This window comes from Montipora capricornis, chromosome 6 (genome assembly GCF_036669925.1).
Source record: "Montipora capricornis isolate CH-2021 chromosome 6, ASM3666992v2, whole genome shotgun sequence".
Taxonomy (NCBI): Eukaryota; Metazoa; Cnidaria; class Anthozoa; order Scleractinia; family Acroporidae; genus Montipora; species Montipora capricornis.
The window spans coordinates 9,103,034-9,118,399 of record NC_090888.1 but is presented as its reverse complement, the minus strand read 5'-3'; the positions used below and the strand labels follow the sequence as shown (position 1 = coordinate 9,118,399).

The 15,366-nt window shown below is 40.0% G+C and overlaps 2 protein-coding genes across 4 annotated transcripts in view; one reads left to right on the top strand and one right to left on the bottom strand.

The window, feature by feature from the left end:
• Window positions 1-15,366, top strand: part of LOC138051458 (tetratricopeptide repeat protein 28-like) — a 51,834-nt gene that overhangs the window by 23,519 nt on the left and 12,949 nt on the right. For all 3 annotated transcript variants that reach the window (XM_068897653.1, XM_068897655.1, XM_068897654.1), the window contains exon 6: window positions 11,244-11,281. The gene's annotated coding sequence lies outside the window, so the exon portion shown is untranslated. The remainder of the gene's footprint in view (window positions 1-11,243; window positions 11,282-15,366) is intronic.
• On the bottom strand, window positions 1,554-2,570 carry LOC138053190 (uncharacterized). Its single transcript, XM_068899851.1, has one exon. The coding sequence runs from the start codon at window positions 2,568-2,570 to the stop codon at window positions 1,554-1,556; it is 1,017 nt and encodes a 338-aa protein (XP_068755952.1).

The following is a 15,366-nucleotide window of genomic DNA, read 5'->3' as shown; positions in this document are numbered from 1 at the left end:
GTGGCGTTCACCTCTGGTAGGTAGGCACGACTTAAGGTATCTGCCAGCAGCATTTCTCTTCCTTTCTTATATTTTACTTTCAGATTGTACTTCTGCAGGCGCAACAACATCCTTGGAGTCGTTAGGAGGCTGATGCTAGTGATTTCAGGGGTTTATGATCCGTTTCTACATTCACCAGGTCTCGGCCATATACGTATGCATCAAAACGCTCGCACGCAAAAACTATTGCCAGGAGTTCTTTCTCAATTTGGGCATAGCGTGTCTCGGCCGGTGTCAGGGCTCGTGAGGCGTAAGCGACGGGCTGCCCATTCTGCATCAGAGCGGCTCCAAGACCGGACTGGGATGCGTCACACTGTAGTGTAACTTCTTCTTTGAGATTATAGTAACGCAGAACTGGGGTGCGCGTAACCATTTCCTTTAGCTTCTCAAATGCAGTCTGTTGAGGTTCATTCCAAACCCACTGTGCGTCATTCTGTGTTAAGTCCCTTAAAGGTTTGGTTGTATCGGAGAGGTGTGGGAGAAATTTGGCAAGGTACTGGGCCAGTCCCAGAAGACGTTGTACTCCTAGCTTGTCTGTAGGGGGCGGCATCTCAACAATATCTCGATATTTGGCAGGGTCTATTCTCAGTCCCTGATCAGTAGCCATGTGTCCAATGAAGAGCACTTGTGGCTGTCGCAGCCTGAGCTTCTCTCGGTCTAGGCGAACATTTCTTTCTTTGCATCTTTGGAGGAAGAGCAGAAGATTTTTGTCATCATTCTGAGCCACTTCTTCAAACGTGTCACCATAACCGACTGCAATAAAATCGTCTGCCACCACCTCAATACCCGACATACCCTCAATAAGCTCGTGCATTTTCCGTTGAAACACTTCCGGAGCTGATGAGATGCCGAATGGCATGCGCCTCCAGCGATAACGACCAAAGGGGGTCTGGAAGGTAGTCAGGTATGAAGATTCTTCATCAGGGTTGACGTGCCAGAACCCATTTTTGACATCCAAAATTGTGAAGACCTTTCCTCCATGGAGGCGTGTCGCAATGTCCTCAATGGTCGGAAGCTGATAATTTTCTCTCTGTATTGCACGATTCAGATCTTTGGGGTCGAGACATATGCGCAAATTTCGATTCTTTTTGGGTACTGCGACAATGGAGCTTATCCACCTGGTGGGCGTGGTCGCCGGAGCTACGACATCTTGCGCTTCTAAATCATCTAATGCTTCCTTAAGCCTGGGCCTTAATGCCACCGCAATGCGACGCGGGGCATGTTGTACCGGGGGAACAGTTTCGCCTAGATTAATCTTGTATTCGCCATCAAGTTGGCCTAGGTCGTCACCAAAGACCTCTGGGAACTTTGACATGAGCTCCTCTTTGGTTACTGGTGAATGCGGGGCATCCACTGCAAAAACTGAAGCACTTCCAATCTCGGGCCTGCGGATAAAGTCATTATCTTTGCATTGGATGATGCCCATAGCTAAGCATGACTTGATGCCAAGAACGGCAATCCAGAAGGAATGACCTTTCGTTTCTCCAGACGCGGATGCGACGCAACCAACGACTTTAACTTTCAAGCCCCCATAGGCGACAAACGATGCCTCGGTGTGGGTTACCTTCTATATGTAGTGGCATCACGTTACACTGAGCTCCTGTATCTGGCTGAAAGCGAAAAAAATTACCAGACTCTAATTTCAATGTGATCAGTTGTGAGTCATCGAGTTTCATGGCTGCTACGTCTGTTTGGTACACTTCACTGGCCTCCTCGTCTTCTAAGTCAGCTGCTTTGACTTCCTTGGACTTGCATTTCGCTATGAAGTGGTTCCTCTTTCCACACTTCAGGCATTCCTTACCGAGTGCGGGACAGGATTCCAAGTTTTCCATATGTTGATATCCACAATTGTCACACTCTCTCCAATTGCATCCGCGTTGACCTTGCTGTTGCTTTCTCCGCGTATTCTTCTTTGATTTTCTTGCGGTAAAGGAGCGCTCTTGATCGACTTTGTTGGTTTCAGATTCGGTGACGTCTCCAACGACTTTCATTTGTGCTTTCATGCTTTTGGCGGCGCAACAAATCTCGTCGGTTTTGGCTAAGGTGAGGTCAGACTCGCGTAGCAATCTCTCTCGGACTTTCGCGTCGTGTATGCCAAAAATCAGACGGTCTCTGAGTATTTCGTCTGGGGTTGTGGTATTAAAATCGCATCCCGCGGCGAGTTTGTGAAGTGCGGTCTTGTACTGGTCATATGTTTCTCCTGTCTCTTGTGATCGGCGATTGAATCGGTAGCGCTCATACTGGACATGTTTCCAAGGTTGGCAATATTCGGCGAATTTCGTCAACACCGGGGCAATCTTATTCTTGTCACCTTCATCGGCCCAGTCTGTAAATGTGGAATAAACATCGCGAGCCTCTTCTCCTATGACTGTGAGGAGAGTAGCAACTTGGACTGGTTCGGCTTTCTTGTTAAGCTTCGTGGCCAGAGAATAACTTGTCCATGCTAAGTGAAGTTTCTTCCACTTCTCTGAGGCGTTTTGATCATGAAGTTCTAGGGGTGCTGGCGGCGGTAAACTAAATCCTGATGCCATACTAGTAGCCTTTGGTCCGTGTGGGTCCTGACACCGCTGCCACCTGGTAAGAAACGGCAGATGAAGGTTTTTCCAAAGGTTTATTCAAAAGCGAAAAAAATCACAACGTGTCCACTGACATCCAAGCAGTGTGTTGTTTTTCGATTGCAACCCGACACCGGATTGGAGCACATGGTTAGACAATGACGCATACAAAAATGATTGACAGAATCACAACAGAAGATTATAAAAAAAGTCACACAACTTGTCACAGGCACTAAAGAAATCAGCAAAGGCATTCGCGAGTTCTTGGTCACTGTTCGCAGATGGATATCTTTTGTCTATGTTCCTCTGCACTGTGCGAAAAAGTAGCTTGCTATCATGGACATTGTCCTGAATAACAGCTGAGTAATGCTGTTCTTTCGCCTTATAGACCATAGCATTTACAACATTGCACTGTTCCAAATAATTCACCCTGTCAATTTCAAAACCAGTCGAACGCCATTTACGTTCAAGCCTTCGCCTCTTTCTCTTCTGGATGACGATCTCCTCATTATACCAAGGAGCATTTGGTCGAATGACAATAGTGCGAGTTCATTTAGGTGCCAACCTGTCCAAAGCCTTGCATAAGACCTCATCATACTCCCTAGCCAATGACTCAATTCTTTGCAAGACACACTGATCCGACAAAGCCGACGATCCAATAATATCACTAAAAGCCTCAAAATCAAAACTCTTTAATTTACGAGAGACGATAGTCCTCCTCCCATTTAATGGTTTCCGTAAATTCAAATTAAAGCAAACAACCTTATGATCCGAGATAAACTGTTCCATGACTGTATACGTAACATTCTTTAAGCCTAAGGCACCCTCAGTCTCATTCCTTGTAATGACCAAGTCCAATATATGACCTCGTTTATGGGTGGGTACACACACATGTTGCTTTAAATTGAACAAATCCAGTAGCTCTCTAAATCGCGTCGCGTCCCAATCGGCCTTGTCGTCAATATGAAAGTTAAAATCCCCATATATCAAAAGCTCTTCTGAGCATATTACAGTCTCTTGCAATAGACTAGAAAACTCCTCCAGAAAGACTCCAACCGCTAAAGCACCCCCCAGGGGACGGTAGACAAGGATTGCTCTCAAACTCTTACGAGCAACAAGAGTGATATCCATACATTCAAATGATGTAAAAGAATGCTCACATAACCTTGTTTTAAAGCCAATACCTTGCTTGTAAACAAGGCCCACGCCTCTGCCCCGTCCTACCGATCGTGGGGTGTGCAGGAGACGATAACCATTCGGACAGAGCTCTCCAATAGTCACTTCACTACCTTCCATATGCAACCATGTTTCTGTAATCCCCAACAAATCCACCTTGAAATCCACAACGAAGTCTTTAACAATAAGAGTTTTGTTGCCTAATGAACGAGCGTTCATAAGGCACGAGGTGAATTCCCTGTTGAACGAAAATTTAGGAGCAACACTGACGCGATCCAAAGAACGAAGATCATGCAAATTAGATCCCTTTGGAAGAGAATGTGGACTCCGTAGGTGTCCATTCTTGACCATTCGATTTAAAGAAACAATTGTTGTAATCCTACGGTCAGGGCCTGGATTCAATTTAAACACCAAGTCGCCTACATCCAGAATAAAATGGAAAGTCGCATTCGAGTTCGCATAGTAAGCACACGGTCTTTTGTGTCGCCTTAACTTGATCTTTAGCGAACCTCGACGAGTGTTTGAGGAGCCCAGTAACGCAATGAAGCGTCCAAGGAGATCATTGTTTGAATTCCAGGGCAGCCAATACAATAGACGGCAATCAGCATGCAAATGACCATGCAAATGATCGACTAGACTCTCGCCTCGGAAAACCAGCGAAACTCAGGATAAATAATCTTCAAATCCCTTACGTTCGTTCATTTCACATAAACAAAACCACTCCAGCAATAAGCTACCCCATTTAGACGTCATCTAGACTGTTCTATCGCGCTGAAAAGTTGTCCGTAAAGGAGGAAAAAGAACATAAAAGTGCACCACAAAATACGGTGGCCAGCCGCATCACGCATCATTGCATGTATCATTGCATGTATGAATCTGTTACATTGAATCATGTAGATAAGGTTTTTAGTTTTGCAAGTTATGTGGGAATTAATGGAGCTTGTTTCGCCAGTAGAGAAGGTGTAGTTGGTTAGTCCATCGAAAATGTAAGGACAGGTAGCGCAGTTTTTGTCACAGCAAAAAGAACCGGAAGGGAGTGCGGAATTAGAGTGACTTACATTTAGGGGACAGTCTAGCTGTTACCAGCGGGTCTCGAAGGTTAGGGGAGCGCCTGAAAGCCACAACAGGTAGACGTAGGAAAGCATTTTTGCAGCGGTCAGTGGAAAGAAGTAGATTGCAGTGTTTTTTTATTACGTTGAAGATGGAAGGAAGTAATGGATTACGAAAACCACTAAAAGTGATGGAAGTTATGGATATAGTACACCACTAGACTCAAATCTACGTTGTATCAGCTCTTGCTCAAAATATTTACCTTTTCAACTTGTAATTAAGTCGATCAGATCGAGCCACTGATCCAACGTACACCGACAGGAAGATTGTCGACGGTTGCTTGCTTAAAAACACTGGGCTATATATGTATTTGCCGCAGGATGAGTATGGTATTATTTTTGCCCATGTTGGTATAGTGTTCGCGGTGTGTTCCTAAGATAGGGTACCTAAATTGTATCAGCTAAAATAGCAGTGCATAAATACCCAGTTAAGCAGAAAACAAATGATCTGTTAAAGTTAAAGTATTGTGTTTTTCTCTCCTCCATTAGTCTGCCAGAAACTGTATGTCATTATCACCTACATGTAAAAAGCTGCTGCCATCTAACTTATTAAGCTGATACTGAGATGCAATTAGTAACACCTCAGTTTCGTCAGCATCAAGTAGGCAATATACCTTTCTATAGCTCTCATTGCGGCATCTTGACTGACTTGGCAATCTGGTTTGAAACTTACATAAAGTTCAGTAAAGCAATGAAGACATGGTAGGTCTTCCCATAACGTTGAAGAATGAATAATATTAGATGAATAGATAATAAATAAGAGAGGACCCAAACAAGAGCCTTGGCGAGCCCCGCAATCGAGATTAAAGCCAAGCAGAAAGTATTCGACTGATAGATATCCGCTTGCTTCTATTAGACAAATACGATCTAAACCAGTTCAGAACTGTCCCTCGAAGCCCAACGGTGTTTTGCAACCGATTAACAAGGATCTCTTGATCTTGATCTTGGGGATACATATACGAAATTGAGTGTAAGAATTAACCAAAGGTGAGGATAAATCGACCCTTTCAAATATGAATTAAGGTGTTTCAGCTAGGCAAGTTAAGAATTTTGGAGTTCTGCGGATTTAAAAAAGATTAAAACCATTGGGTTTAGCAGAAAAGGTGATCTAACAAAAATTGTCTACTTTGGATTTCAAAAATATGGCACTGAATATGACTCGCTACGTTATATTGGAGTGCTGTTCCTAACTGAAGAAAGAAAAGAACATTTATTGGTTGGGTTCCAGAAAAGGAACAACCCTTGTTTGATGCCATTGGAATGGTGTATAATTGACCAAATTGACTTTCGTGCAAAAATTGACAGTGCAGGCTGCAGGAATCTTGAAGATAAGTTTACTAGGATAACAATAATTATTTGCTCTCATTTGTGAAATAGTTTGAGCTCAAATAGTTTGACCTCCTTGTTGTTTATTTTTGTTTACATTATGAATTTTCTATAACAGTCTTATTTAAATTATGTCTTTCTTTTGATAAATAAATAAATAAATAAATAAATAAATAAACAAGTTTTGTAGCTATCAGAAATAAAAAAAACTTGAAATACACTGTAACTTTAATTATATTTAACAGTTATTTGCCAATGGCAAAGTGAGTGTACATCTGAGACAAACAATTGTCTCCATGACTTCAAAGCTGAACAACTTTATCTATTATTGATTGACGACACAACTTATTTCTGTTTTAACAGTCATGAGCGCCTGCGGCAGTCCTGCCGTTTTGTTTTGCTTTATATTCACAAGCTACTGCGGTTAATATAAAATCATTTAGCGGTATTATTTCTACAGGAAACCACTCAACCAATCAGATTACTGGAAACTCTTTGTACATCTCCGAAATTCTGCTAATTATTTATTATGGTTGCTGTTATTCCACCCCATCCCTTCATAGCTCTAGTGGCATTCAGATATTCAGATATAAATTTCACCTTCGTTGTGCAGATTATTTAATTTGTCCTTAGAGCTTGGGACATTTCCTGAAAAATGGAAAGACGCAAATCTTGTCCCTCAAGTTGTTCATAAATTCGCTGTTGCTCTTGAGAGGAAACAACAAGTTGATGTTATTTACCTAGATTTTTCTAAGGCTTTTGATCGTGTGTCTCACGAAAAGCTTCTATTTAAGCTTGAATGCCTTGGCATTGGCGGATCCTTGTTAGATAACGAGTCGTCTGATTTCCTCCCTGTAACATCTGGAGTCCCGCAAGGGTCAATTTTGCGGCCTTAACTGATCTTGCTTTTTATCAATGATATGCCCAATGCAATTTCAAAGGAAACATCGTTACCCCTCTTTGCTGATGGCTCAAAGTGTTTTCGGTTAATTCTTGGACGCGATGAAGGCGAAAAATTGCAGGATGACTTGAATAAGTTATTCCAGTGGTCTTGCATTTGGGATATGGAGTTTAATGCCAAGAAGTGTAAGGTTTTAAGGACGGTGCCTACTATTGTTATTGCGCATACGTTCTGCGCATCTCGAGATACTCGGATTTCCTATCGGTGATGCTTACTAACACTGGGATATTTTTGCGCAGTTTAAAACTATCCGAAAAAAGTATATCTTAGTAAGTACTCTTGGTATCCAAAAAGAAAATTGGGGATAACCATGCATTTTCGAGAGATAATTAAGCTTCAATTTGAGAAAGAACGCCATACATTGCTTTGTATTTTAAAGCTTTTTACCAATATTATTCATGAATTATCTTTGAAAAATGCGTGGTTACCCCCAATTTTCTTTTTGGATTTCAATAACACTTGTCAAGATCTACATTTCCTGCATAATCACACACCGGGGCAAAAATATCTTTAATTAGTAGGCACCGTCCTTAAGGGTGGCTCATATAAGATCAATTGAAGGGCTGGATGCAAAAACCTAGTAAGTGACAATTTCGGTCGATTTTCAGTTTTACTCAAAACTAGCCCAAATTTTGCAGATTGACTGGAAATGAACTTAAGAACATTGCCCTCGTATTTTTTTTACCGATGTGAGCTTTATTTTTGAGAAATAAGCTATGCAAAAACACTATCGGCTTCGTGTTTGAAACCAATGGAATCAGCGAAGCGACACTTACCTTTTATTGTTCGATATATACATGAACGCAGCAAGTCACTACATCGGTAGCGCAATCGATTAGAGCAAAAGATAAACAATTCGCAAGGCGATGGTTCGACGCGCTTAGGGAACTTTTTTTTCGTTCGCACAGAGCTGTTTTTTTGGTTTTTTTTCTTTCCTTGTTTTTAGTGGTGATCTCATCGATCTTCGTGAACTTCAAGTTACACGAGATATGCGCGATGCGCGAAGCTCCAGGAACGAGTGGTTTAAAGTTGAATTTGTTGAGGTGGCTCGTTTGCTCGGCAGTCGTCTTAAATCTTAACGTTATTGATGATAAGGACTATTACCTTAAGCTTGGTGGGATTAAGCTAGACCGTGTTGATGTTGAGAAAGACCTGGAGATTTTGGTTAGACACAATTTAAGCTGGAATAACCATGTTGATGTTATTTCCCCGAAAGCTCAAAAAATGCTTAACGTCCTCTACGGAACATGCAAGGATATCAATGATATTAGTACGAAGAAATTACTTTGTATTACTTGGGTTCGCTCGCGCTTTGAATATGCTAGCGTGGTATGGTCACCTCATACCAAAACGAAACGTCAATAATTTAGAATAAGTACAACCCAGGGCCACAAGATTCATTCTTGAAAGGGATCAGTTATTCTGAGTACGAGCGCCTTAGGAAGTTAAATTTATTACCTTTGAAGTATCACAGAGAAATTAAAGATTTGGTTTTCTTTTTAAGTGTCTTAAGAATATATATAAATTAAACATTTTCGATTATGTATCTTTTCACTCTTGTACTAAACCGCTTCGAAATGTTGATCATTTAACGCTTGATGTCCCTTTCAGCATGACTGACGTCTTTAAGAATTTGTTTTTTGTTCGGATCTGTCATCTGTGGAACGATATACCTCGTAGTATAAGAGAATAAAATACCTTGTCAATCTTGGTAGCTTTTTATTATGATAAGTTTAATGTAGATTTTTTAAAATTTTACATTGTATTTTACCCAATCATTGGTCCATTTATGGTAACTTTTAAGATAATTTTATTACTTGATTAATTCTATAGATTTATTTATGATGTAACAATAGGTGGCTTAATTTTAAGGAATAGGTACTCTGTTTTAAGCCTACCTCAGATTGAGCAGTTGATTGATTTAATTATCAAATTTTTTAATTGTAAATCTGAAACTTGATTAAATTAAAATTAAATTAAACTAAATATAGACATTTGACACTGTCAAATAGCAATTAAAAACTGTGAAGTTATAATAATATTTCCCAGTTGCTTTTTTTACTGATTTTGGAAAAGAAATATGGAAACCTTTGATCAGTTGCCCTAAGTCAGCTTAAGTCTTTCTAAGGTACGGCGACTTAAGGTCCCAGAGTAGGCCTGATGCAAAAAAAAATTACAAAGAAAACTAACTGAAGACTAAACATTTATTTTACAGTGCCTGTCTGTAATTGTTTTTACTCTATGTTTCGTTGAAAGTTTGCCCCCAGATGCGGGCAAATGAGGCAAAGTTCCGTGACATGTAACGGCGCAAAACAAGACCCTTGTCGGAGGGTGCTCGGTTGGCTTTTGTTCGCTGACAAGGCGGTTGTCGTTTTCCCATTTAACCTCTGGGAGCGAGGTTGAGATCCCGAGGGATCTCTGAGCACCCTCCTGTAACCGGTTGGGCCTAGAGTTTGGGGTTACCCGAGGAGTACCCTCGACTGGCTCGATTTTTCCCTGCACCCTGTAACTCAACATCCGCACGAGTCGTCAAGCAGTGTTCAGAGAGTGGCCAACTCTCATCCACCTAGACTCTACCAGAATCATGAGCTACTATGCATAACGTATAATTTTCGTATATATTAATGGGGAATACGATTGATTAATCTTGTGGGAAGGCAATCTTGTCCCACTGTGCGGGCTTGTGGTGATAGGCATGCGCATAACCGCACGCCTATATCTGCCCGCACTACTTATGCACAGCTGATATTCTCCAAAAATGTGATGTATATGTTGTATTCCCCATTTTGTGTTCTTTGACGCTATTGCGATTCTTGGGTTATTCATGTTAAAGGTTTGTTAAATTATTTCTGAAATTTTTCCTACACGTAAGTGCCAATTCTGTTGATTTTCTCGAAGGAATTTCAATATTTTGCGTAAACAGCGTCGCTCACTTCGAACAGAAATTTAGCTGGCTGGCGAATATGTGTAGTATAGTCAGTTGCACTGTTTTCGGAGATTTTTTTGCACACAGATACAAAACTGCAAATGGAAAATTCTTATGTGTTCAAAAACATACCTTGTAGCTTGACGTATGTCGAAAAAAAAGTAAAATGAAATCTAACAGACCACATTCGAAAATGAAAGAGTAAAACGCGACACTTGATAAAAATCGCATTTAATAAGAAACAGATCTTACTTAGTATACTTCAACGAAAACTTGGATCTTCTTACCTAAAGAACAAACGCAAGCAGACTAATTGATAAGTGTTTGGAACGTATCGTTCGAATTTGCTTCGTTTTTACAAAGGAAAGGAAAGGAAAGGAAAGGAAAGGAACTTTATTTGAGTTCAACGAAATACATGCAGAATCGTGAAGTGTAAGTGTCCGGGAAATAGGGCAACATACTGTAAATTTTAATACCTGACGTGTTTACAGTTTACTGGTCGGTGGTGATAAGATTTTTAATTTCCAACCATAAATTTCTTAAAAGCAAAGTGACAAGATATTAATGATTTGCACGAAACTTAATGCAGCCAGCTTGGCGACTTTTCATTTAGTCCAGTAGATGCCTTTTCTTTTCGGCCTGATTTCACAGATTTTTCAGCCAAAGACTGAAAATTGCTTGAAAGATTTTTTATTGTGTGTCTTCATGGTAACATCCCAGGGTTAATTTCAGCCTGGGTTATAATTAATATGCAGTTGGGTTGTTTCGGAGTGATAATCTCAGGTTGAAATTCATAATTTCACTGTTTAGCCAATTATAAGAATACTGTGTTGTTTGTTTAGTATAAACTAGGAGTTGAAATTATCTTTATTATTTAAAATATACTGGTTCATTCATCCCACACAAAGGGGCTTATTAATATTACCCAGGCAATGACAATACTGCACGTAATAAGCCTCAAGCTTTCACGTTTAGAAACCAATCCGTCAGATTAGGATAGAGTATAGAGTGGCTCTGGGACAAAAGTCAGTAGAGAAATGGGGTACCTTTTTTGTATATCATGCAATTAATTTTTGTTATGAAAGTTACAAATTTTTCCTACAAGATTCGATAATGCATGGATAACCACATTAAATCATCATATTTTGCAGAGTCATTTCTTGTTGTCGAGGACCTAGCATCCATTTTGGTAAGTTGTTCACTGTTACTCATTTCTTAATAACACAACAAGTAATTGCAACATTTCATTAGCATATGTCTAGGTTTATTTACAGTACCGCTCGAAACTATTTGTGCATTTACCGCGGTTCTGACTAGGTGAAACCGCAGGTTCAATCCCCAGTTTGACCGAGGTAACCGAAAGCCAAGGTTTTACCTAGATTTTTTCCGGTTGATTAACGCCGCGGTTAAGAGAGGACGCAGTATGCTTTTATTTGGAGCAGATGCTATCAAAGAAATCTGCATATTTTTGCGGATCAGTCGCAGCGATAATTAGTATGCGTATTTGCCGTATTTACAATCTGCGAAGTTTGGCACATTCGATTATAATAAAGGCGCTTTCATAAAGCGTTGATCGTTTTTCTTTTTCCAGCAAACGACAAGATTTCTAAAAGTTGTTCGAAATCTGTTTAATACAGATGTTATAAAGATCGGCAGAAATTCTATCAAGAAATTTACACGTGTTTGGGAAAACTCGTCTTAACGGTGATGCCGCTCGTCTAGCGGCCGGCCTTGAAAGATACGCGAAAGTCATTTTGATCTTATCGACCGAAAGATGGAAAAAAACGATCAACTTTACAAGTAATTGTCAGCCGTTCGAGAAACGTGGCTCTCCATTTGTTACAAACTTGTTAAGCAGTTCGAATCGAACAACGTATTTCATGAGCTATCGCTCTCGCTTGCGTGACGGAAGCATGCAGCTTACTAGTTTTTTTACGTTTTAACTCGCCAAATTGTCAGAGGCTTCATTGAACTCGTCTATCGTGTGATCGTTGAAGCATTAATTTAAGTTAATCTTAACAATTCAGAGGAATGAATATTTCTGAATTTCAAGCTCAACTGCTGAATTACCTGCAACTTAATATTTTGAATCAGAAATGATCGTAATTAACGCCCGACAAGGAGTGGTCAGGAGTTGCTTAAGAAACTTCGGGAATACAGTTACGGTTCTTCGCTGGTGTATACATCTTTAAGTCATTACATGTTGTAGTAAGGTTTAGTTCAAAGTTAGAGCTAAGTTAGAGCTTTTCAACAACTATCCCGTAAACATTTCTATGTGGACTGGACGCAAAATTTGAAGCGCTTTTCATTCTAAATATACATATTTCCTGTCGGACTGCACTGGCGGCGACTTAAGTTTAATACGCATAATCCACACAGTTTTTTAAAAGAAATGTCCTTTTACCCTTTTCGAAGAACTGTTCATCATGATAGCGAAAAACTTACAAGTTATTAAACATAAAGATGTAAGAATTAGGCATCATGAAAGGTTATCAACATTCTCTGTTCTCAGCTGTCACGGCAAAATGAGATGAACATATTAAACAGTGCGTTGCGTTGCGTCGGTGCTGTGAAAAACAGTTTGGATATTCATTCTTTACCTTGGGGAGCTAGGTGTGATAATATTAAACAATGCTTTGCAAAGTACCATTGTTTTCTTGCGGCACATTATCGCAATTAAGTCGGCCGCGGCATTCGGTTGCTTTCGTCTCTGCCTCGGTTGCGGTTTTTGTCCAACCTAGGTGATTTCGCGGTAAACACTATCGGCAAAGACGAGGTATTACCGCATGCAAATGCACTAATAGTTTCGAGTGGTACTGTATGTTGAACTTTAGTCTGGCATAGCATGTGATTTGTCTGTTGAATATTTTTGCTTTTTTCCAATAATAATTACTTTTCATTGCATTTGATTCCAAATGATCCGTTTGTTACCATTATTTCACAATTACTAGTTTCAATGTCCTATTGCAGCATTATTGTGCAATATGTAATTTGAAGCTCTTGCTATTGCCAAGTCCATGCTTCATATAATAGTTCTTGGATTATAATATTGTCTAGTTTGTTTACAATTTGCAGTCATTTTACTCGTTTTGTTATCGGGTTAACGCAGAAATCGTGCATTTTTACGCAAATAAAATCCAAAAAATGCATGATCTAAATTTTAATGCGTCCCAGGACGCAAGGCACTGACTTAAATAACTCACACAACTTGCTTTGATTTGTCAGTATATTCTGTTGTTTGTTAAACTGTTGGAGCGATCTGTGATCATAATTGAAGTTCTAAGAAATGGGGTTTAAAACATCTAAAAAGGTTAAAACTAAATTTTCGACCGCCTTCTGCTGTCTTCTTCAGAGGAATGTACTCTGCAAGTCACTGAATGCAAATATAAAGCAAAAGACGTCACTGTTCGTTGCTCCTAAGGGAGGAAACTAGTGATGCGTAAACCCTTGGAAAGGGTGCTCTTTCATTAACAGAGTTCTTGTCCAGGAATGAATGTAATGGCTCTAGAAAAAGCCTTTGTCGTCCGGTCCTATGCATATGCGTCAATATTAATTCCAAGTTGGTTACTCTCTTTTTCTCATAATTTAAAACATACTCTTTTTCTCGCTGAGGGTCACCAAGATTTTGGGACCCCCAAAAAATGCTTGGGACCCCAATTTGACCGAACATGCGGGTCCCAAGACCCAGATTGAAAAATCCTAGTGCCATCCCTGTTCATGTATCAGCTATTTAGCATAGTTTTTATTGTTCAGCTTGTAAATAATGTCAATTTACTGTTTAATTCATTGGCCTATTGTGGCTGTGTTTATTTGTGTTTAGTGTTACTCGCTCCTGTTTTTTTGTCATTATATCACTCTTTTGACTCTAATAAACTCGTAAAACTTAGCTCAAATTTGTTATTCTTGCGTCAACTGTTTTGGCTGTCTTACCGAACTTATACTACCCTCTATTCTTTCCTTACACATCCATAAAGTAAGTGATGTATTTTGGTATTTTTTTGTTTACATTCACTTGATCTTGATCCAGGATGTTTGCGTAGGCATAAATGATTTGTGTTAGAAAGTTATTTTCCACTAGATTATGTTTTACCGAAAGACTTGGCAGTGGATAACCACATGAAATTAAAACAAATTTAGAGCTACCAAAATTGGGCGAGACAAGGAGGAAACGCTTGCAGACAAAGCCCTGCATTTTGAAAACCGGCAAGTTGACCTGTGATGGATGTCATCAGCTGTCATAAATTGACCAAGAAAATATTTGGTCTTCCATAGTGGAAATTGAACTTTGTGCAAGAGAAGGTTAAAAAATTTGGCAAGGAAATAACAGGCATAACAGGCATTTCTACACACGTGTAAATGAGCACCTTTTCTGAGATAAAAATTATCATATTTTCAAGCACCTTACTTTTTCTACAGGTCTGTTTCGTGGGGGCTGTTGTTTTACTCCCACTTGTCAGGGAAGGACTTTACGAATGGATCACAGCATCTAATTACAAGTGATTACAACAGCTAGGCTATTTCGAATTTTTTAAATTCTTTTCAACAAGAATTTTGTTGCGTGCCTACACCGCACCCAGAAATCATACAAGAAAGCCAAACGAGTGTGTATAAGCGAGTTAAATAAAGGAGCGAAAGCTATTGCTGAGGAACTGAAAATAGAAGACAGAGTGGAATCGATTGCCGAACGAGATGCATTCATAACATCAAAAGACCACAAACCAAACTTCGGAAACGTACCAACATGCCGACTTATGAACCCAACGAAGTCTGAAATCGGCAAGATCTGTAAGCAGATATTAGAAAAAGTTCATAAGGGAAGCAGTGCTCTCAACAAAAGTCAACCTCTGGAAAAACACCCAATCTGTTATATGCTGGTTTAATAACATCCAGGACAAGCAAAACGCTTTTTTTTATCAGTTTCGACATCATGGACTTTTATCCCTCGATCAGCGAATGCTTACTGAATGAAGCCATTGATTTCGCGGCACAGTACACAAACATCTCCACACATGAAAGGCACATTATTATGCAGTCAAAAAGAACCCTATTGTTTAGTGGAAGCGAACCATGGACAAAGATAGGTGTAACAGGGGGCATGTTTGACGTGACGATGGGATCGTTTGACGGGGCAGAAACATGCGAGTTAGTAGTGGTGCCCAGCTCAAAAAAATCACAGGCAAAGAAATTGGGCTGTATCGTGATAACGGATTGACCTTGTCCCACGCCCCACCAAGAGTGATCGAGTAAACAAAGAAAAAGATCTGCGAACTATTC